At 38.0% G+C, this 23386-nt stretch overlaps 1 protein-coding gene across 2 annotated transcripts in view; it reads right to left on the reverse strand.

The window, feature by feature from the left end:
* Positions 1 to 22090, reverse strand: part of lef1 (lymphoid enhancer-binding factor 1) — a 40017-nt gene extending 17927 nt beyond the window's left edge. Inside the window, exons 1-3 of one of the 2 annotated variants that reach the window (XM_016574347.1) lie at positions 21180 to 22090; positions 19510 to 19576; positions 18570 to 18697 (exon numbers count right to left, since the gene is read on the reverse strand). In XM_016574347.1, the coding sequence (XP_016429833.1) occupies positions 18570 to 18697; positions 19510 to 19576; positions 21180 to 21386 (402 nt within the window). In that variant the 5' untranslated portion in view covers positions 21387 to 22090. The remainder of the gene's footprint in view (positions 1 to 18569; positions 18698 to 19509; positions 19577 to 21179) is intronic. The other variant, XM_016574348.1, reaches the window with a different exon arrangement.
* Positions 22091 to 23386: the final 1296 nt, after the last annotated feature.

A 23386-nucleotide genomic window follows, 5' to 3' on the forward strand; every position in this document is an offset into this window, starting at 1 on the left:
ACGTCAGCAGCGGACTCAACACACACACACACACACACACACACACAGAGATCTGAGCTGACTCACAAAGCAATGCTCAGCACACCACAAAAGCACATCAAGTACACAGTGTTCAAGAACATGTAGCAATTTTTCAGATAATTGGTGAGCTTCTCCTTTACCTGGCCTACAGATGATCTATTTCTGTCTTATGTCTAAAATTGTGTATTTATGAGATGTAAATGCAAAATATCGTAAATGGCAAACTCTGGATTTGCATTGAGCCTAAAGTCAAAGTTGGGGGCTTTGGATCAATTTTAGAATCATGGTGGAAACTAATTTGGTACCGGTCATAAGCTGTAACCGTGAATTTTGACTATATAATTTAATTTGTATGCATTTGCGTAACTCGTGGTTATTATAGATAACTAAACTGAAACTAACATTAAAACCATGAAAAAAACCCATTTTCATTACTTCAAATAAGTTAAATTAATTAAAATGAAAGTTGTAACATATCATTTTCAATTAGTATAACTTGATGTACTAAAACTAAAATAAAAATTAATAAAACTACAGACATTTTAAAAAAAAAGACAAAATTATTAAAAAACAATGAAATAACACATTTAATGCACATCCTTTGCCCTTCATTTAGTTGCACTAGCTAAAAAGTGTTCTATATTTGTTAGGTAGAGCAAAACGAGAGGAAAAAGTAAAAAATTACCAAATAAATCTGATTTATTCTGACCAAAGTCACTTGAACACACATTACATTTGTTCACTGAGTGGGAAATTCCCAGGAGGACTTAGGAAGCTTATGATCAAACCAAAAGCATTTTTAAAAAATGATTAAAATGTCCTATGAAATCAATCTAAATGCAAAAACAAACATGAACTCACTTAGAGAGAAAAGTGCAAAAAACAGTTATTGATTGTATGCTGTTCCTAAGGTTACGCTGTATTGAATGTTCAACCGCAGAACTTGCGAGAGAGGCGAGACGCGTAAGAAGTGGCCCACCCGTGCCACAGGTAAAACTCCCACAGGCATGAACGAGCGGTTTGTCCTAATTTGGGAGTAGGGCTGGACAATAAATTCAATATCAATATGTATCGCGATATAATTTTTTTCAATAACGGTGATATGATTTTTAAACACATTTCCGATATTTCGATATACATTACCAGTGTTTCCCATACATTGATTTATTTGTGCCGTTTGACTTCGTTGAATAAACATGAGCACAGCACGTTTCAAAATCATAACAGGGCGCGAGTGTTTTATATGAATGTATCTCTGAAGGGAACTGACTGTCTTCAGAAGGAGCAAAGGTTGCTGTTTCGGGGCGTTGATATGAATGGCATTCTCTGGAAAGATCTGAGCTTTGATAACTTTCAACAACACTCGGAGTTCCAAACACATCAGAAACGCCTACATTTTCCAATGCATTTTTGGGATTCTTGAGTGTAAGCTGTTGATACACAATTGTGAATTTCTGTATTAGTAAATGCTTTCGAAAATGACAGATGTAGGACATGCTCCTGGATCCTTTGAAAAACAAACATAGTCCTAACCCTATCCCTAACCCAAACCCTATAAAACCAAAGCAAATGTTAGGTTGATAATGTTATTCAAACCCCAAGCCCTAAACGAATCCCTAAAATATGCTGGGAATGCTGTTCCAAGACCAACAAGGATGTTGATCCAGGAGTGTCGTATTTGGCAAAATCAAATAGGGTTATAGCAGCTATTATAATTAACCACTTTCCAAAGGTTATTCCACCCTGCTTTTTGGGTAATAATAACTTAGATTATTTTTAAAACTTTGCTTTACTTCAGTGCAAAGGAAACAAACTGCATCCAGCTCAAATATCCGTTTTGAGACCAAGAACAAGCCTCTGCCAACCGGTCCCATCTGCAGTCAAGCAAACAAACTCGCAATTGGTACTGGGTGAATGTTATGTACCTAATTAATATTCATGAGCCAGACTGACAAGAATTATGATGGATCAGATTCTGTGCCACAGAAATGTTGACCGACACATAAAGGCGATTATTATTTGTATGATAAGACAGTGATTACCAGGTGAAATCACATGCTTAACATGAAACTGGGGAATAGAATAGAATATAATTGTTTTTAATGTTGTACAGAAAAAAATAAAACAATATTAAGAAATTAAAAACAATAATAAAACAACTGCTTTGATGTTTTAAAAAGCAATAAAATACCTTTTTTTTTTAAAATTAAATTAGCTTATTAATAGTTCAGTCCAGTATGTGGTTTAAATACGTTTCAACTCTTGGTCAGAGGTGATGGCTAATCAAGACGAGTAGTTTTTAAAAGGGTCTTATCCTACCTTAAGGAAACCTTATCCCTGACTCTGCCTCATTACTAATATGTGACTGGGGGCCAGTAGCTACTGAAAAAGGCCCTCACTGGAAGACTGCATGATAGCATCCTTACCCCCTCTTCATTTTACGCCTCTCAGCTCTTATTGGCTTTTCCTCTGGGAGAGAGATAAGAGGCAGGCATATTTTTCATTTAAGCCCCTAGTCTCTGTCTCAGAGTAAAGAAGAAAAAGAGATACCGAGGAGTGGAGGAAAAACTTAAAACAGTTTGAGTTAAGGAGTCCATGCAAGCATCACGCAAAAGACACCACGACTCTCCAGTATGTCAATACGGGGTCCTCGACTTACGGCAGCTATGAAAAGTGGGAGTTGGCACTTTGCGTTCCACCTTATTCGATCGGGGCCTCTTTTAGGTCCTCTCAGTCGCAGCTGTCAGAGCCCATTTCTCTCAGCTTCTTAATAAACTGCCATCTCGGCGCATTGCATGAAGCTAAAATTCCAGCAGGGAACCTCAAGACTGCTGTGCCAATTTGCAGGGGTCCCCGAGGCACAACCTCAAAAAGCATCCACTTTTCCGAGAAAAGGCAAAAGCAATAAAATGTCAAATTTAAAATACATTTAGCTTTCCGAAAATGTGGTTGCCTTTAATAAACTAAGAGAGGGCTTGATGCTTTTGGCTTTCCGTGGTCTTAAATAAAAGTCACGCAGAGTGATTCACCGCCACTCAAGGCCATTCAAATCCTTCCAGGTGGTTTGAGATCACGAGCTTCGCCACCCCGTTCCCAACCCGGCTCAATGACGTATTAAATTAAAAACACTTTCACACAACCCGACCAGGAAGTGGCCGGACACCCCAGCTGACCACAGGAACCCGGGTCGGATGGTGCCATGGGGATTTATCCCCAAGGATCCCTCAGAGTTTTCACAGGCCAGGCTGGCAGGATATAGCATGGACTTACCTCCCCCGTTCTCTCTTTTATTATGAAGAAAAATAATAGGCTTAGGTCCTTCTATTCATATTTGCAAAGAGGCGGTGCCGATTGAAAAGAAGCATGTCCATTTAGGATTTTATAAGCAGGTCTGGCCAAGCCTGCCTCTAGAGCCCCTCAGATGTGGTTTTAAAAGAAATTTCATTGTGCAGAACTCAAGCTGGCTGAGGGCCTGCAGAAAATCCAGAGGAAAGAGGGAAAAGCTAGAGTCCAAAAATTCCTTTAAAGCACTGTACAAGAAAATCAAAGTAAACAAACAAACAAAAAAACGTACAAATTGTTGTCATTTGCTTAAGTTTTAGACTATTGAAACACTTCACAAAAGACCGGTTCTGAATAGAAACACAACCTGTACAAATCAGCCAAAACAGTTCTCGCCCACAGACACACACACACACACACACACACAGCCAGGTGTTCATACTCGCATTCATGCTCTCATCCCATTGGTAGGAATGCATGACCTTTAAACAACAAAGATGAACACACACGGTGCCCACTCAATTCAATATATTGGCCCTTTAAAGCCCCAGTAAGTGAGCAACCCCAGTACTGAGCCGCCTAAATAAAGAGAGGCCCCCAATCTAGAGCGGCAGGGTTTAAATGGAATGTGATATTGGCAGGACGGCCTGTTAGCTCTGGGGCTTAATGTAACCAAACCCAATTAATGAAGCGCTCTCATGGCACATGCCACATGCCCAAGGTAACGATACAAACAAGAGAAGGAAGTGAAGGGTGGATGTAATTATTATTATTATTTATTTAACCTAACCAACTTTGATTCATGTGCTAGCTTAAGTTCAAAGTATGGCATTAAAAAATTTGACAGCAGTGCACCAGCTGTCATCTGCAAAAGGCAAGCAGAGCAGCAGAACTTCAAACATCTCTCCCATTAATGCCCCAGAAAACCACATCACCGGCATATGCAGCGCTGCATTCTGACAGATGTGAACCATAAAACAAACACAAACGTGATACATAAGCGCTGGAACTGCGCCAATCTGAGGTGATGCACGGACGAGGGATTTAAAGCTCGTTGAGAATAAAATACAATATTTATCAAGACAATAAGGCAACAAGGATGCTTCCTAACAGACAACAGAGGATTAACCGAAAAGTGAAAAGGGTTGAGAGTAGGTTTTGATAGCAATCGGCAGACTGCACTTTTACAATAGAATTATACAGACGTTGCTGATTGGTTGTGACGTGACGGTGTCACGGTTTTGCATTGTGTGGAGGTTATATAAAGGTTTGGCAGGGTTTATCAACATCACGCTGCACGTTCACCTTGTGGCTTATGCAGGGCTCATTCTCACAGCAGGACCTGGCCACTTCAAAGTGCCACTGAAAGGTCAAACATTCCACTGGAGTGGACCCATCAGCGGGTAGTGCAGCGTCCACTGACCAAACACACAGACAACGTGTCATTAGCATGCATTCTGACCCAAACACAGTCACATGCATTAAACTTTAAAGCCAGCCCGGCATCTACGTGCCAAACACATGCATCCGTGATCCTCACAACCTTGTTGGAAGTGCAGAAAGCATATGAATGAACACTTGTTTATTCCTTGTTTTCATACTGAGCCAGCTCTCGCTCTCACTCGGTTATTTATGGAAGGCAGATTCTCCAACATAATCAAACTGGCCAATTGCATGCTAGTGCTACCTTGACAAACAACAGAAAAGCAGCAGCTCAAAAGCAAAGCACAAATGAAAGGACTGCAATTTTCTTGCAAACGTATAGTAGGGGCGCTTTCTAAGGCTTCTGATCAAATCACTAAGGTTTGAACGGTATTAGCACATAACTTGTCCAGCACCATTGGTGCTACAGACATGAATGATACCTCAAATCATGCGGTGATCAGATCAGAAATTTTATTGATAATGATAAAACTGCAGAAAGCAACTAAACTAATAACATAAAATTAAAATAAATAAATAAATATTTTATAATTGAAATAAAATAAATATAAAAACATTTTTATTTTTATTTAAATACAAGTTTATTTTAATAAATATCAAATTAAAAGATTGAATATATTTCATTTAAAAATTTTATCTTGGTTTATTTAATCTTTTTTTATTTTATTAAAATAAAAATGGAAAATACTTGTAATTATTTTAAATATTTTAATGTATATTTTATTTTAATTCTTTCAAATAAATAAATAAAATAAAAGAATAAAAAAAACTGTATTAATATAAATAAATATCTTGTTTTGTCTTCATTTTTATTTTATCAAAAGAAAAATTGAAAATACATTTAAATATAATTTCAATACTTTAAAATAAATAAATAATATATTTTTAAAAAAAAAATGTATTTTTAAATATAAATAATACATAAACATGTCCTTGGATGCTCTACAGAAATAACTGGGATCACCACAAAGTAGAGAACAGATTTATTACCAAAAAAAAAAAAAAATGTATTTAGCCATTTCAACTTTTCAAATTGCTGTGCTAGTTTAGAATAGCTCAGAATACCTTAGCACATGCAAAGCAACTACCACCTCTATAATCATGGCGATTTTGCATGAGCGATCGGCAACTTAAAAAATTAATTTTTTCCCTCAAAATATAAAAAAACATTTGTTTCTTCCATTACAAAAATAAAAATGGAGCAGCAGGAAAAGAGAGAGAGATATATGTGTCAAGTTCCAGAGTCATTTTTAAGCAGGTGTTTGAAGAGGTGGGATTTGTCTGGCATGTGCAGACGGTGTTTTGCCGGCACATTCACACAGGTATACGGCACGTAAATGGCTGCCACTCTGGATTTGGGAGGAACTTGTGGCGAGGGGAGAATGAGACCTGCGGGAGAACTTGTGATGGAGGGGTGGAACAATCCGCTCCCTCTCTCTCCCTCGCTGCAGGGCAGGAGGCTCAGGTTAATGTTTGAGTGAAGCGATGATACGCTGCCGCACGTATGTTTGTTACCGTGTGAGCATGTACACGTGTGAGCTCACAAACCGTACCTGCAACATCAGAGCGGCTATGGTGAATGGAGCTACTTCAGATGCTGGGTAGTGACCTAGTTTCACACTCACAGCAACAAAGCCTGAGCTTTACGGCCCAGAGTTAGGGATTGAGATGAGAAGAAAAGAGGAAGCGGAGCAGGGGGAGGGTGGGAAAGAGACAGAAGTCTACACCGATTGAAAGCAAATTAACATAGCAGAAGATGTGGCTTTCTGCTCCGCACACGTCATAAACAGTCAATAGTTGCATGCACAGACAGAGGTCTTCATTAAAAGGCGAATGCACTAGACTTTGAGCACACAATTTCTTCATATGACATCATGCTCTGCGGCATCTTTTTTTTTTTAAAGCCCAAATAACAAAAAAATTAATAAATTGCAAAAACATACAACCTCCTCCATTCTCCTACAATGCTGCAGCTTTAAAGTTTATGTTCTTTTAATTCAGCAACACGTATCAATCTTCTATTAGTGACGCATCTTCACCTCATACAAATTTGCAGCTCACAGTTCACTAAAATTGAAGATTGGAATGCAACAAAATGCTAAACTTCTTCGCATGAGCTTGTTTTACTGGGCTCCAGCATTTGCATGCATATGAATAGAATTCAATGAAAGGAAAAGTGTAGTGTCTTAATAAACCCACTTCTATATCACAAGCATATTGTTATGTTTAAATGTGAAGTGTGCAATTTCTAGTGTGCAGCTTATAGCATTCACACACATTGAAAATAAATGGTGTAGAAACAATTTTCACTCAGAAACTGACAGTAAATTTAACAAATCCTTACAAAAAAAAATTTACAGGCAACACATTGAATTAAACAGGAAACGTTTAAGCAGAAAAAAAGTCAAATGTATTACAATATTTCTTTTATTTATTTACAACTTCAAAAAATCTTTTTTTGCAAAATTATTATTCAAAATTCTTTACAGCCAGAAACGTCATGGGTTTGAATGCAAGAAATCATAAAATCATAATGTACAGTAAGTTACTTTCGATAAAAGCACCAACCAAATGCATAAATGTAACATTTCTATGAAACGGCGGAAATAACGAATAATATGAAATTGAGAAAACAGTCAATAAAGCTTGTTTCTCAAGAGAACTGTGGTCTTCTGTATGTTTGGAAACAATAATTTTTTCAGTTACTTTTGGTGCCATTAGCTCTGCAGAAATTACATGTTCAACCTTTAAAGTGGAATGTGATACAGTGTTTTTAGCACATAGCTATGTTTACTAAAGTGACCTGGGTTACTGCATACTGCAATACCGTCTCTATGATGTTCTGGTCACAAAATATAACTCGGGTCCCTCTTTAATACAGGCGTATAAAATATTGGTTTAATTTAAAATGAAGTCTAATCGCTAAGAAAAAATAACAGCACACATGTCCTCAAAAGACTGTATGATTTGAGGCATCACTGTTTCCAAAGAATAAAAAAAAACAACTTCCAGTTATTTCCAGAGATCACTTTCTTACTATTTATTTGAAATATAACCAGACAAGACACAAAAATTGTCTCTGTGCTTGTTATTTGTGCAGTTTGCAGAGATACTTTAAAGTAAACATACTTCTCAAAGGGTGCAAGAAATCAAAACCTGTTCTGACAGATTCAAGAGTGAATACATCTCAATAAGACCGCGGGATCAATTGTAACAACCCTACATCTTCATTCTTTTATCACATAAAGCCTTTGTCGCACTGTTTTGCTTGTAGGTAGGACAATACCACATTACGCACAAACCTCTCATATAAATGTGGCCTCCCCACATTGTTAGGGAATTAGCTAGTTAACCTCAACACAACTGCTTTTCAATTTAGCATCAGCCAGTGAAAACCCTCAGTCTGAGAGCACACACACACACTCGCACAATAATCCCCGGAGAACAAATGACTTCTCCCAACCCACGCATGACTAGGGAGCACTTCAACGAGCTCTTGAAAGTCGGCTCACACGCAGGACAGGCACCTCCCCCTGTTAGATACTTTTGAAGGAGTACTTAAACTAAAGCAAACAAAACATGGGCTGTGTGCAAACAAGGCGAGATACGGTGGAGGAGTATGCAAACGTGCACGAGGTCTTTGTTTTCCTGACTCTCTGTGATTTAACTCAGAGATAATGGGATAGGAAACGGGCCCAAGTCCTGGGCCAACCAAAATAAAACTGGCTTTTGTTTGATGAAGATTCAGAAAATTTGCCTAACCCTTGGGTTGGGATTGGGTGCATTGTCCATTAAATGCCAGATGGAAAAACAGAAGTGTAAATAAAGGTGTCATGTGCTGCAACAATCAGATTTCCAAGAAGCTTTGAATTAATGTTCAATCTCAGAATGAGTTCGTAACATCACATCTTGGTTGTGTAGATACAGATCAAGCTGAGAAACAATCAGTCAGTCGGTCTAATGCAGTTAGGTTACTTCTCAAAATAGCTCTAATAATTGCAAACTAAATCCATAATGCATAAGCAGCCTGAGCACCATTTTCCATGGATGTATGCCATCTCAGATACCTAAATATTGATCAAAGACCAGGTATAAATCTCAGCGTATGCCAGGCAAACCTATCTAGAGTATTCTGCTGGAATATGAATTATACCATTAACGTATGAGACAGATGCTTCCTGGATGGAGCTTTCCAAAAGCTACAAAATCCTGAAACTCCACAATGTGCTACACAAATCACAGCCAATTAGAATATATTTAGATTTGGGGGTCACCTGTGTGCTAGTTTACTTCTAAAAGTAAAAAAAAAAAAAGTAAATACATGCATTGAACATTTACAATCTTCTGTTAAAATTGACAAAAAAAATAAATATATTGATGACTCGTATTGCACTCAGACAAATTTTTATCCAATAAAATGCTCTCAAGAATGAGAAATATCACCTTTCTGTAATTACCTTTCTGACTAGCAATAGCAAGTAGCAAGTCATGATTTGTAGCTATTATGCAACTAAAGACGTTTGGTGAAAAAAGCCATTTTTGTCCACTGGAAATTTGTGGAAAACCCTTTTTCAGTCTTTTATTGACACCTTACTATATGGTTGTTTGCGTCAATAACAGCCCTAAGGTCAACAGCATATGAGATATTTTAACACATTTGTGTTTATATAAAATGCTTACATGCTAGATCATTTGAAATATAGCTTCAACTTCCCTGTCAAGATTTGTCAGCCCATCTTCAAATCTCACCAACGTATCAATTGCTTCCACCTATCTTTATGATTCTACACACAGCCAGACCACGACATACTACCAAGCGTTCAAACACACCTGTACAATTTGGAATAATAATGAGTCATCAAAACTATCAAATAACACTTGTGTAGCAACAACTTTTTTATATATATATTTTGTTAACTTAAATATATCAAGATTTTGTTTGCATAGGAGTCAATCTTAGGTCCTATAACTGGTCAACATTTCTTGACGTTTCAGTGTTTTTAAATCACTTTTTGCCTTCACTGGATCATTTTAAATGGTGTGAGAAATTGTTTTATAACTAACAGTACAAACTCCATGTACAGTGACAAAAAATATTTTATTTTATTGAATATTTTGGAGATTACTGGAGTATGTTTTACAAGAAAATACTATTTCAGTTTTTCTACTTCAAAATGTCACATTTAATTTAACGTGTTACTTCACTGTGAAATAGTAAAATTAACTAGCAATTTCTAAATGAAAATGGTTTCTACACCATTTTTTTTACAGTGTAGTCTTTCAATTAATAAGATGTCATAAAAACTAACTTCAATAGAATTACAAAAGTTTCTAATTCTAAAATACTGTTTAGATGAAGTACAGTATGTCACGCTCCACAGGTTGATAACTTCCCAAAGGTATTTCACATCAACTAGACATGTATCTACAAAAACATTTTAAGCATTTAAGCAGAAGGCTTCAGACCAAAAGTTTTTAAGATCATGAGAAACAAACTCAGTTAAGTGTGCCCAGACTTTTTACTGTTAGCATTCAAAGGCCCAGCATCAGCATCTGTAAATTGAATTTTAATATTACCTATGCACATCCTTTGGGAGGCACAGGTGCTGTTAATAACCAGCGGTTGAGAGGAGTTGGTATGAGGCACAAAGGCAAAGATGAACAAATGCAGTCTTGCGGAGTATTTTTATAGGTTTCATCATCCAGCATCAAACAACCGAGGAAAGCAAACAAAGAGCTACTCATCTCAGGTCTCACATCAGCACCCAAAATCAGTTTGAGAAAGAGAGAGCATATCATACAACAAAATAGGGGGGTGAATAATAGCAGATGTCCTACAAATACAGAAAAGACGTATTTGGACGTATAGTGTATTTGGACATGCAGTCTCATATCAGAGGCTCTATACATTTGTGAAGGGCCCTTCAGTAATAAATTCAAATCAATTAGTGATAGGGAATAAAACATCACAATGCAGGTCTGTGGAGATCAGGAACAGTAATGCAGAAGGCCAGACTCAGAGATGAAAGATCAGATCAAAGGGGCAGAGCAGTCAATTTGTCTGATGAACCTAACAATAGGCTGACATGAGGGGCACTGGTAATGGTTTATGTAGTTTGTGTAAACCGTGATCTTAGTGTGAACATAAGTTTATAAACATGGTGAAAAAAATAAAAAGAATGGAGTATTATATAGTATATATTTAGCATGTAATAGTATATTGTTATCCTCAAGGCTGCATTTATTTGATTCAAAATACAGTAAAAACTATGGAAGCCCGTTTCCGCCACTGAGAAAAAAAAAAAAGGTAATTGCGACTTTTTATCTCACAATTCTGACTTTTTTTTTCTCAGAATTGCGTGATATAAACTCACAATTGCGAGTTATAAAGTCAGAATTGCGAGATATAAACTCGCAAATGCGAGTTAAAGTCCAATTTTGAGGGGGGAAAAAAGACTTGATATGTTCTCAGAATTGCGAGTTTATATCTCACAATTCTGAAACGTTTCTTATTATCATAAATGTCGAAAACAGTTGTGCTGCTTATTATTATTATGGAAACCACTTCACATTCTTTGATGAATAGAAAACATTCTAAATGTCTTTACTGTTATTTTTGATCATTTAAATTTGATTAATCCTTGCTAAATAAAATAAAATAATTAAATTCCTTTAAAAAATCTTACTGACAGCAAACTTTTGAATGGTAGTGTTTATATACCGTAATCCTTTATCAAAATGTAAAAACTTGCTCTATTTCTAAAATGACTTTCTTCTTTTGCTGACTTTACAAATCTCTTTTATTTTTCAACCGTCTTCCTACAACATAACACCAACTTCATGAACCAATAGATTTCTGACAGATAAAATCAATCAGATGCAGATATATAACTATTTTATGTATATAATATATAAAATACTTTTTGTAAATAACTTGTATAAAAATGTAACTAACAAAAAAATACATTTTATTATACATACATAACATTTAATTAAAAAAAAAATAATGTTTTTTTTTTAACTAATTAAACTAATTTTTATATATTTTATTGATGTTTATATAAATTTATATATTATAAACATGCATGCATAAAAATTAATTTTAGCCATTTTTTGCATATCTCATTTGTCCTTATAAAATGATATTGTGTAGCCTATATATTGCAGTCACACTGGCTGTGGAACACCCCGCTCCGTCAGTCACTGAAAAGCTCCATCCATAGGATAATGTGTTTCTGTTGCCATCAACATAAGCAAGTGTATTTTTCACAAATTGGACACCTCCAGGGGCAGGATAGTTACCCCGTTACAGTCTAATGTGGGAAAGCCTGGAGGCTGGGGGTGGGTGTGTTGGGGTTGCAGAGGGGGCAGAAACGGGCACACGCTCCACTACAATAGCTGGGCCTCGTTAGCTCTGTAACAATCCCACCGCCCACGCCACCAAAACATCGCCGACATAAATATGGGGACATCTGCAAGGGTAATCACTGCATTGTGCTCCCATTTTCTGCTCTGCTGGACGGCAACAGGGCAGCCTGCTTTTCAACACCTCCCTCCCTCCGCCGGCCCTCCCTTCCCTTCCCGGCCTCGGCTCTGTTTCTGGGGTCAGAGTCCCCCAGGTAACCAGACCCTCTGAGACTTGTGCTGAATTACATGTAATTACTCCCACAATCTGATTGATTTTGGCCCGAATAGGGCAAAAGGACACCTTTAACTTCCTGCTGCCCTCTTTCAGTGTATCTTTGTCACTTTTTTTCTACGTTTCTCATCTCCATTCGCATTCCCCCCCCCATCCTCATCCGTTTCTATGCACAACAACCCCCTCTAATTCCCCACACCATCCCTCGCTCACCCTCCCCTTTTCTCTCTCTCTCTCTCTCTCTCTCTCTCTCTCCAGCGCTCATGAAACGAAGCCAAGACTCTTCATCTAGTAGGAGGCAGAAGTGCTTTGAAGAGATCAAAGCCAAGGCCGCGAGCAGTTGTGCGCCCTGGGAATACGCCGCAGCTCTCTGCTCCACAGCCCCCTTTTTCCAGCGTCATGTCGGATTGCAGCTGGATTGCATTTCACCAGTTTTCTTAATGCTCTCGGTTTTGACTTTGACATCACTGATCCCCCCCAACACACACACGCACACCTTCAACACAAATGAGTGAGAAGGGAAGACAGAAAAAAAGACAAAAGCAAGGGAGCGAAGGAGAGAAATCAAAGAGAGCGAAGTTAAAATGAAAAAGCTGGGTAAAGAAAGGAGTAAAAAAGGAGGAGAGGGAGCAAGAGAGATTGACAGGGTGATTTTCATTTTCACAACTCCATAATTGGCCAGTTCAAAGGCAGATGAAAAAAGGAAGCATTTGTTTTCAATTCTGCGGCAGATATGAAAGGAGCGACAAACTTTTATGAGTTTCCCAAAAATTAAAGACAGGCTCTTTTTAAATTCAAAGAACAGGGTGTTTTTTATGGCCAAGACCACACAAAAAGAGCTGATAGCAAAGCCCTCCCCTCCCGTCCGGTGCAAACATGACTTGACTGACTATGAGAAATAGAAAGAGTCTGAGAATTCAGAGGCAGAGGGATGGTTTGATGTGCAACACAAAGAGAGGGAGTGAGTGAGTGCACATAAGAAAGGGGGGGAATGGCTGCATCTATACATCCATTAAACAGCCTTGCTAATAAAGCCTGGTAGCAAGCCATCTTTTGTACTGTAACTCCGAGAAACCCTTTACCAAACTCCTACACCAGGGAGCATGAATATTTCAGTGGTGTCTGATCCACGGAGCATGTGAAGCTCCTTTACCGCCACACACACACAAACAGCCCAGCAAAAAAAAATAAAAAAAATAATGAGCTTCAGAAAAATATGAAAAAAGTGAACCTAGTGGCACAAAGCCTCTATTGATCAGTAAAAAGCCATGCAAATGAAGTTCAGAGATGCATGCATGCATGCTAACAATGCGGTTCCAATCACTGTCACTGACGAATTTCTCTTGAGATGACGACTGTTTGACTAGTCGCTCAACTTGCTACAGCTCGAAAACTACCAATACTACGCAATCTCCAACAGTTATCCAATTAGCGTGATTTGATAGAAGAGGGTTAATGACTTGCATCTAATGTTGCTTCTCAAACAAACAATTGTAAAATTAGAAAAACATGGGGATTTCGGGTCATCCGAGACTAAACAAGCTTCAACTGACACTGGGAATGAGAATACACAAAATGAAGCAACAAACATTAAATGAAAAGGAGTAAAAAACATCAATAAATAAGTGCAAATGAAAAACAAACAAAACTGAGATGAGAGCATCAGCTACTATTTTCAAAAGAAAGCAGGGCTTAAAAAGGCTGCTGGAGGGTGATGGAGGTCACAGCCGGGCCTGGAGACATAACATGCAGGAAAAGTGATGACAACTGTGGCGCAAAGACAAAACACAACGTGGCACTTCACTTGCATGTGCCCTCATGATCATCTCAGCAGGTGCTACCGCTGGTTTGCATAATAGCTGAGCATTAAAAGGTCAAGAAATAACGCTCATTGTCCAAAAATAACAATTTGTAGTATATATGGTTGTCTAATAAACCTAACATTGCATAATATGAATATTTTTTAAAAAATCTGGATGGACATATATATAGCATATATGTGTGTGTGTAGGCAAATGGGACTAGCAGAGCTAAGATAAATAAACATAACTGCACTGCTTGAATACATACAAAAGCAATTTAATTTGGACAATCCCTCTAGAATATCAGAGTTTGTGGAGTCTCCTACTATAAAGACGTTTCAATTAACAAATTTCAGTGGGTCGTTTGACAATAATATTTCAGGGGGTGAAATGCCCCATGGAGGCAAACCTTTCAAAAATCACCTAATAACACTGCCAGCCTTTTTGCTTTGTACATCCAACACATGGATTCAATATGGCTGTGGTAACCGGCTGATGTAAACACAGTATCAATGGCCCTCTGTTCCAAAACCTTGGGTCTGTACCAGTGGACTTCAAAGAGGCCGTAGGCTGCCGAAATCTGCGAGGTCTAGGTCGTGCTGGTGTTCAGACCTGCTCAGCAGATGATATGGCTACTTGTTTGCCCCTTATCACCCATGTGTGGGGGCGGTGCGCTTTGCTTGCCTTCATCAAAAGACGATATGATACATGTCTAAAGTATGTGCTAAGAGCGCCAGGGAGGCATATGGGTGAATTTAGAAACGCATATTATAAATGTAAAGAACAATAATACTGAAAACTATTAAAACGCAATAAAAATGTGGTTCATAAATATTGTTACAAAAACCACACACAAGGGCTGCTGGGAAATGTAGTTTCTTTGAATGGTGCAGAAATGGACAGATTGAGAGTAGAAGATCCAGCTGTGTGAAATCTCTTTAGGTAAAGCCAGGGTTTGTGATTCCACGGCATGTCCACGCTGAGAGATCCGTCACATCCCACATCAAAGCAGGCTGAGTGTGAGTGTGTATCTTGGGTCGGTCCTTCCCAAGCTCCACTGCCAGAGGCCAATCAGGATGGGGGGGGACGGCACAAGGACTGAATTTGCCCCACCAGCAACTCCAGCACATGTATTACAGTAGAGGTTCGTCCATATTTAAACATTTTTCATATATTAATTTATTTTTCTAAATTCGCAAATGCTCTTCTCTGAGAATTTTGCACACTGAACATGAATATGCACATCTTGTCAAAAACAAAAAATTTTAATAAAACAAATGCTATTTGCAATGTTTTCCATTGATAAAATTTGTATTCTTTGATGAGTAAGTAAAATCTGCTGATAACAAGTTCACAACCAAATATCCAAAATCTACGGTAAAACCGAAAAGTGCGTTACACAAACCACTATACTGGAGTAAATTTGGTTGTCATTGAGGTTACGTCCACACGAAGCCAGAGCATTCCCTATCCGATCTTTTTTTTCCCCTCGTCTCAAGAAATATCTGCGTCCACACGAAACCACAAAACCGACACAAAACGATGTAGTATACATGCCAGACCAGTATGTGGTGCTGTAATTCTGCCACAGAGATACACTAAAAATGGAGAAGAAGACTTGGACTATGTGCATAAACCATAAACGAACATGGAACAATACATTTATTAATCTGTGTTAATGTTAGTTAATAAAAAGACAATCGTTCAGTGTTTGTTCATGTTTTTGTTGCTGTTACGTGACGTAACGGTGTCTGACTAGGATCGAGACATGGGCTGATGACTTCATAGTTTCAGAAAATATACGGATTGGCTGTCCACACGAAAACGCAAGGGTGGCGTTTTCAGATTTATCCCCTCTGGGACCCGGTTTCAAAAAATATCGGTTTCACTCTCCCAAAACGCAGAATCCATGTGGACGAAACGCCTATACAATACAAAATTTATGTGTATACAGCTAAACGCGTCTCCGTGTGGACGGGGCCTGAAAATCCCATCTATTATACCTAGGTAAATTTGGTTTTCGTTTAACTATAACAAATATTTGTTTACTCTTTGTGTGAGTATACCACTCATTTTCCTTTTCACTATTTGTTTTGTAACACATTTGGAGTGAAAAAGCCTTCAGATCAGAAAATTATGGAAAATCGGAGGACATTTAAACATTTAAAATAATTTATGGGTCACAGGTCAAACATGTAACATCTCAAAAACTTTTAGTGAGATGAAACTTTGTGTTCAAACTTTAAATAATCCAATTTAAGAAGAAAGGAAAGAGAGGGGATGGAGAACAGATTATACAATTCAATGAAATCCAGGACCCCATCACCCCATTCTTCTCTCCAACTGATTAAAAGGGGCCGAGATAAGCGGAACTACATGAAACGCCCCAGCGCGAGGGAAATCATTTCAAAAGGAGGAAATGCCTAGGTTGTCTTAATTCCCAATTCGCCATTTCATACGAATGTTAAAATATCACAACCTCAAAGCTACAGGCACCAGAGACAATGCAGCCCCAGTGTTTACCTGGAAACATTATCTGCTGACCCCAAGTTGGTCATCTCAAAGGAGCCATGGATGCCATTTCCAGATGTCGTCCATCAGATTAGAGCAACATGTAAAGCTTTCATGAATCACTAAGCACCAATGCCAATATCCACTACCGTTGGGGGGGCTGGAGAACATTGTACTCATACGATTGGCATTTCACCAGGTAGCAATACCCCCAAAAAATCTGCTGACCACTACAAAATTGTCTGCTTCATGACTGGGTGGGAGTTCAGGCACTGGAATGGTATGGCCAATGGAAATCAATCCAAACTTCAGGGGAATGAAGGGGTTGGGGGGGGGATAAGATGCCTTTGATCTTGCTGAAAACCGATCCCAGACCTTAGAGATACGGTGTCTGAATATTTGAGCCACCGCAAAGGAGAGAGAGACAACAGACAGAGGAGGCTGAGGAAATGGATCTACCATGATTGGGATTTTATTGCACACCGAGAGGGAAAAAAGGCAAAATTTGGGTAAGTTGCAAATGATTTCTGCAACCCCTCTACAAAATCTTTGCATCGGTATGAAAAATTCTGCTATTATGTGTGGATTTTTGTTTTGTACCTTCCAAGCGATGGCTTTAAACCACAAAGGATTCACACAGATGTTCCAGTGACTACATTGCTGACCCAATTGTCAATAAACTGCTAAACCACATCTTGTTTTGTAACAATGTATATGCTTAAGTAAAACTGCTTAAAAAGAACTAAACAATAAAAATGTTAACAAAGTCAGAACCATTTATCCCAAATGCTTAGATCAACTACAGGTCAACTGCTGCATCATCTTCTGTTTGCTGTCCGTCACCACAGCGGCGAAACCAAACCATAATCGCATGGCCGCAGACTGATAAAGGAGCTGAATTCAGAGCTGTGCAAACAATGGATGAGATGAGCTCAGCGGAGAAAGCCCTGTCTCTCATCGGGCTCACAGACAGCCTGCAGCGGCCATCTCTTCCAGGCACCAGTCAACTGCCAAACAGGGAGTCTTAACCACACAAAAACTTCCAAACAGGATTAGGGTGGACAGCTGCTAGCATATCCACCATCTTTTTTTTTTTTAACCCCCCCCCACCTTACATCAGCGGTCGTTTTATAGAAAAATTTAGATGGTAAACGTCTGTAACTTCTATACAAGAGTGCAAGTCTGTTCAAAATAAAAAAATTTAACCTGCCATGCTGACATTTAAAGACAGTACCAGCAGATATGGGTCACAGCATTAGACACAGACACGATGCCAATCAGAAACTAACATCATAACCCCGAGCTGCACGCTACGACGAGGGAAGATAAAACAAAGTGAAAAATGTCACTGGTGGACAGTGAGAGCTCGGGAGCGAACAGCACGGGATAACACTCACCGTTCTGGGAATGGGAGGTGAGAGAGAGCCGTTGTTCATGTAGGGTTCATTGTTCATATTGGTCATCATGATGTATCCTGGGTAACTGGGGTACGGGTGGCCTTTGCTGTACATGTCTTGATGCTTACCTATTAGAGAATAAAATAAATCAGCTTGAATTAATAAGATTTCCCATATATTCTCTGTGAAATGCTATGCAGTTTAAATGAAAGGCATGGTTAAAATGTATTTTGTTAATAAATGTTTTATGCGGCCCAGTCAAAGTTCTCGAGTCTTGAACAACCTGCCATGCTGACATTTAAGGACAGTACCAGCAGATATGGGTCACAGCATTAGACACAGACACGATGCCAATCAGAAACTAACATCATAACCCCGAGCTGCACGCTACGACGAGGGAAGATAAAACAAAGTGAAAAATGTCACTGGTGGACAGTGAGAGCTCGGGAGCAAACAGCACGGGATAACACTCACCGTTCTGGGAATGGGAGGTGAGAGAGAGCCGTTGTTCATGTAGGGTTCATTGTTCATATTGGTCATCATGATGTATCCTGGGTAACTGGGGTACGGGTGGCCTTTGCTGTACATGTCTTGATGCTTACCTATTAGAGAATTTAAAAAATCAGCTTGAATTAATAAGATTTCCCATATATTCTCTGTGAAATGCTATGCAGTTTAAATGAAAGGCATGGTTAAAATGTATTTTGTTAATAAATGTTTTATGCGGCCCAGTCAAAGTTCTCGAGTCTTGAACTTTTAGCGGCAATTAAATGAATCAAAATGAACTTCCTGACCAAATGTCACATTTTTAAAAATGCAAGAGCTAAACAGAAAACCAAGAAGTTCCTAACGGTATCTAAAACGGGGGAGCCGTTTTGAGGCCACTGAAGTGTTTAGCTGAAAATTTGCATCCTAATTCACAGCAAGCGGAGAACAAAGGGGAAAAGACAATCAAGTCACTTCACTGTGACCCCAGCACCCTTCCCGGCGTAAAAAAAGACCAGGGTGCAAACAGAGATCAAATGAACTACGGGCCATCACAGCAACATGCTGCTCTTGACAATAGCGTCTCAGATGGTGTGTTTGGAGGGTAGCGTGTCAGAGGAAGATGGGGCACTTCCCTGACACGTGTCATTACGTGTCGACACCAAACAGACTGGGCTGAGAAATTCCCTTCACAAAGCCATCAAAATCAATCAATCAAATCAAATTAAAATTAAATCTGTTATGCATTAGAACTGTAAGACTTTTTTTTTTAAAGAGAATATATATATTAAAAAATTGCTTTCTTTGCAAATGTATAGTTTAACATAAGTGAATGAAAATGTTATGATTTTGTAGAAGCATGCTGTTTTAAGCATTTACACCACACATTAATAATAGTACACATTTTTCCCCAAAACACACGACTTACCATCATCCAGATGGTCCCTGTGCTTCTCATGATAAGAGTCTGGTGTTATTTGGGACTGTCTAGCTGCCTGTTCAAAAATGTAGGAGAGAGATATTAACAGCTTAATTGCTAACGTGCAACGTTATTTCTTTCATTTTCCAGCATTTCCTGCTTTCTGAAGAAAAAAATTGTTCGATCCTAAAACCAAAGCTGACAAAATAAGGTATGCGTTTATCATATTTTTAGCAGAAAGCATCGATAAGGAAAATATATCTTGCATTTTTATACATTGATTAACATTCTCTCTGCTGTGGAGTCTGACCACAAATGTGGTATCTTGAGGAAGGAAAAAGAAAGGCTTCGTTACTATTCTTGTTCGCTCCACATTATGAATCAGAAGTGCCGGGAAATAAACTCCATTTGGAGTTCAGCTCCCTCTGGGTGCCTTCCAGCAGAGTGAGGGATCTGCACTGCCTTCCCAATTAACATTTAGCCCATCAGTTTGTTCTTTCTCATGTCAAGCTATAACCCTGCATGCTGTTGATGCCAGGAGGAAATATATTTAATTAATAAAGCAAAGCATCTTTTTATTCTTTAGTTCAGTTCACTTGATTCACAGGACCAGGTAGTAATGGAAGAAACACACATGATCAGAGAAACACAAAAAATAAACTGAAACGAATTTACACCAGCACACACATCTGTCAACTGCTTCACAAAATTCAGATGGATATAGACTTCCATTTTGTTTCATTTAAATAATTGTTTCCTATTTCCTTTGTGTGAAATTGCATGCAATATGCAATTTATATAAGAACAGGCAAATAACTTTGTCGCCACCATAAACGGCATGTGCTAATTTGAATGCATATTAAAAATTAATATTAATACATTAATTAAAAAAAGCATATAGCATTGTTGTGGATAATTGTAAAAGAATACAACAATAAACCAATCAGAGGCATAATAAGCGGTTTCAGAAATATTAAAATATGTGCATATCGCACCCATTATCTGGCAGACTTTACTAAACAATTATTAATAATCTCAAAAATTACAATAATCATAACAATAACAACAAAATGTATCTTTGCTATTGGTAGTAGAAGTAGCAGCATTGCAAAATTATATTTACATTCTTTTTAATAACCGTTTTATATTTTAATAACTGTTTATATTCATTTTTTAATAACATGAATTGTTGAATAAACTGAATAAATATAATCTCAAACATAATAAATAAAATAATCTCAAATTTCAAATAAAAATCTATTTAAATGCTAATGTCTTTGTGATCAATATAAAAAAATATTGATCAACACAGCCTTCTTTGACAATTAAATTACGACTGTGGGTTTAAAAAAGTTAAAATGGTTGAATAAATAAAAATCCTGAAAAACTAAAAATATGAAAAGCTATCATTTATGTGGTGTTTAAAGCAAATACAGGTCATCCTGGCTCTTTTAGTCCTTTTTCTCGCTTAAATAAGGACTGTGGAGTCCAAATGAGTTTGTTGACTTTAACACGTGTAGCTCTGCCATTTAAACCACACACACACACTCACAGAACAGAGGTTAAAATATCAACACGACTCTTCATTTTGAAAACAAATCCCAACTTCCCAACAATAGGACACATGAAGTTTGACGGAGATTGCACAGGACCTTCACGTGCGTTTGAGGCGTACTCACGTCGTGACTGTTACTGTTGGAACTGATTTCTGTCTCGTTGACCAGAGATGACTTGATCTCCGCTAAGTCTCCCTCCTCCTCGGAGTGGCTGATCTCCGCGAAGATCTGCTCCTTCTGCGGGTCTCCCTCGTCTTTGAACGGGATCATTTCATCGGTGGCGCAGAGCTCCGGGTCCCCGCCGCCTCCTCCACCTGACAACTGCGGCATTTCTCGGGTGATTGAAAGTCCTCCTCACCCTACAAACGCCCGGAAAGCGAACGCGTGCGACAGAAAACCCCCGTATACTTACACCTCCAAACACGCGCGTGAGCGCTTCGCGCGACCGGTGCAACACTAGAGAATCCAATATAGCGACGCGGAGTGCTTCACAAATTAAAGTACGACTCCTGTGGTGTTTTTAAAAGCAAAAGTTAGAAGTTATAGTTGAACGCAGGACAGTTTTGACTGTTCAAAAAAACCGACTCAAAAAAAAAAGTGCTCGAGTTCAGATGCTGTGTCATTCCCGTTTGGTTTCTTGGGTAAGAAGGTGTCCCTCTTCAGAAATGCGCTCAGCAGAGACTGAGAGTAATGTTGGGCTGGAGAGAGTGTAGTGCTGTACTCCTCCCCCTGATCTCTGACTGACTATAGAGATGAAAGAGAAGCCGCCGCTTTGATTGACACCTCACACACGCGCGAGAGCGCACATGCATTGACTGACACTCCTGAGGAAAGTAAATTAGGGGGATTTTATACATTTCTTCCAACAAATGGACAGAGAGCGGAAAATGTGGAGGTAGGAGACACCAGTACTGTTCTCCGATTGATTTTGGGGCTGTTGGAAACGAAAACAGTGTCGTAACACCGTCAGTTTAACCAATTAGAAATGAGCGGAGTAAAATCACTATCATACATTATCTGTGTAAAATACAGGATTTACAGGACGCATCTGAAATTATTTGGGAACATATTAATGAATGTTGACAGAACTGGTTTCATCTGAATCAACAGGTTATTTTGTTTAATATAACATCCAATCAAGCTTTTCATATTAATGTTTAAAAAATTTGAAATACATGACTGACCAGATTGGGGAGGGTTGAAACTGTTTCCAGTGTACTTCCATTGGAACCATAAATATTGCACAAAATTGCATAGACCTCTTATGATGTTTTATGTATTTATATTTTTGTTTCCACGTTTTATTTACCATCTTTGAATTGAACTGATTAAAATGAAGGTAGGAATGGTGATGTGGATGGCACAATTATAATAATATAATGTAACATAATTATTTTTGAACAAGTATTTGATTACCACCTAAAAAATGGTGTTAATGGTGATTTTTAAAAAATCTATAAATGCCACCAGTAGTAAATAGTGTCAACAGCACTGCTTGATTCAGTGGTAAATTAATAAACTACTATATTAGAAAAAAAAAAGCTGACAAATACCAGAATGTCAAACATTGAGGCAGAATTTTTTAAATGATCATAATAAATAATCATTTGAATGAAAAGAAAAACAGAAATGAAAAACAACAACAACAAAAATACTAATATTAAAATGCCAATGTTATGTGGACAGAAAAAAAATTACACTACGGGCTTAATGATTGATCTGCATTACGCTGCAAAGGGTGACATCAAAGATGCAAAATGTAAATGCATGAATTGCATTTAATGCAGCTGTATAATGGAGGATGAGATTCCGTTTGAAATCTAGGAAGTTGTTTTTATCTTGGTCATCTTATTAGTCAATCTTTTCATGCATATAGCTCGATTTAATGAATACTTGATGTTGACCTGAATGCTGCTTTTGTTCTCAAGGTAATCTAAATTTAAATGTTTAATGTAATTAAGCTTCTTTATAAAACATACACTGTTTAATCACCCAATGTTTGATACACCACGTTTTTGTAAGTAGCTTAATTTCACTTGATCTTAGAGGTCACATTTGAACTCGAAAATATTTTATACGTTACGAAATATTTCTATTGCATATGAGTAACCTTTAGAAAAAAAATAACGCTCAAATAAATAAATTAATTAATTAATTAAAAATAAAGCATATTATAAAGCATAAATAAAGCATATTGCCCTGAAATTTGAGGAGGCATATTTGTTTGAAAATGTCCAAGCAATGACATAAAAATCAATTACACAATTTTTCCCTTAAAGTAGGCTGCTTTTAGAAAATCCATATATTATCTGCAGTATTTACTTGAAAAC

The sequence above is a fragment of the Sinocyclocheilus rhinocerous genome, unplaced genomic scaffold (genome assembly GCF_001515625.1).
Source record: "Sinocyclocheilus rhinocerous isolate Xijiao unplaced genomic scaffold, SAMN03320098_v1.1 scaffold953, whole genome shotgun sequence".
Taxonomy (NCBI): Eukaryota; Metazoa; Chordata; class Actinopteri; order Cypriniformes; family Cyprinidae; genus Sinocyclocheilus; species Sinocyclocheilus rhinocerous.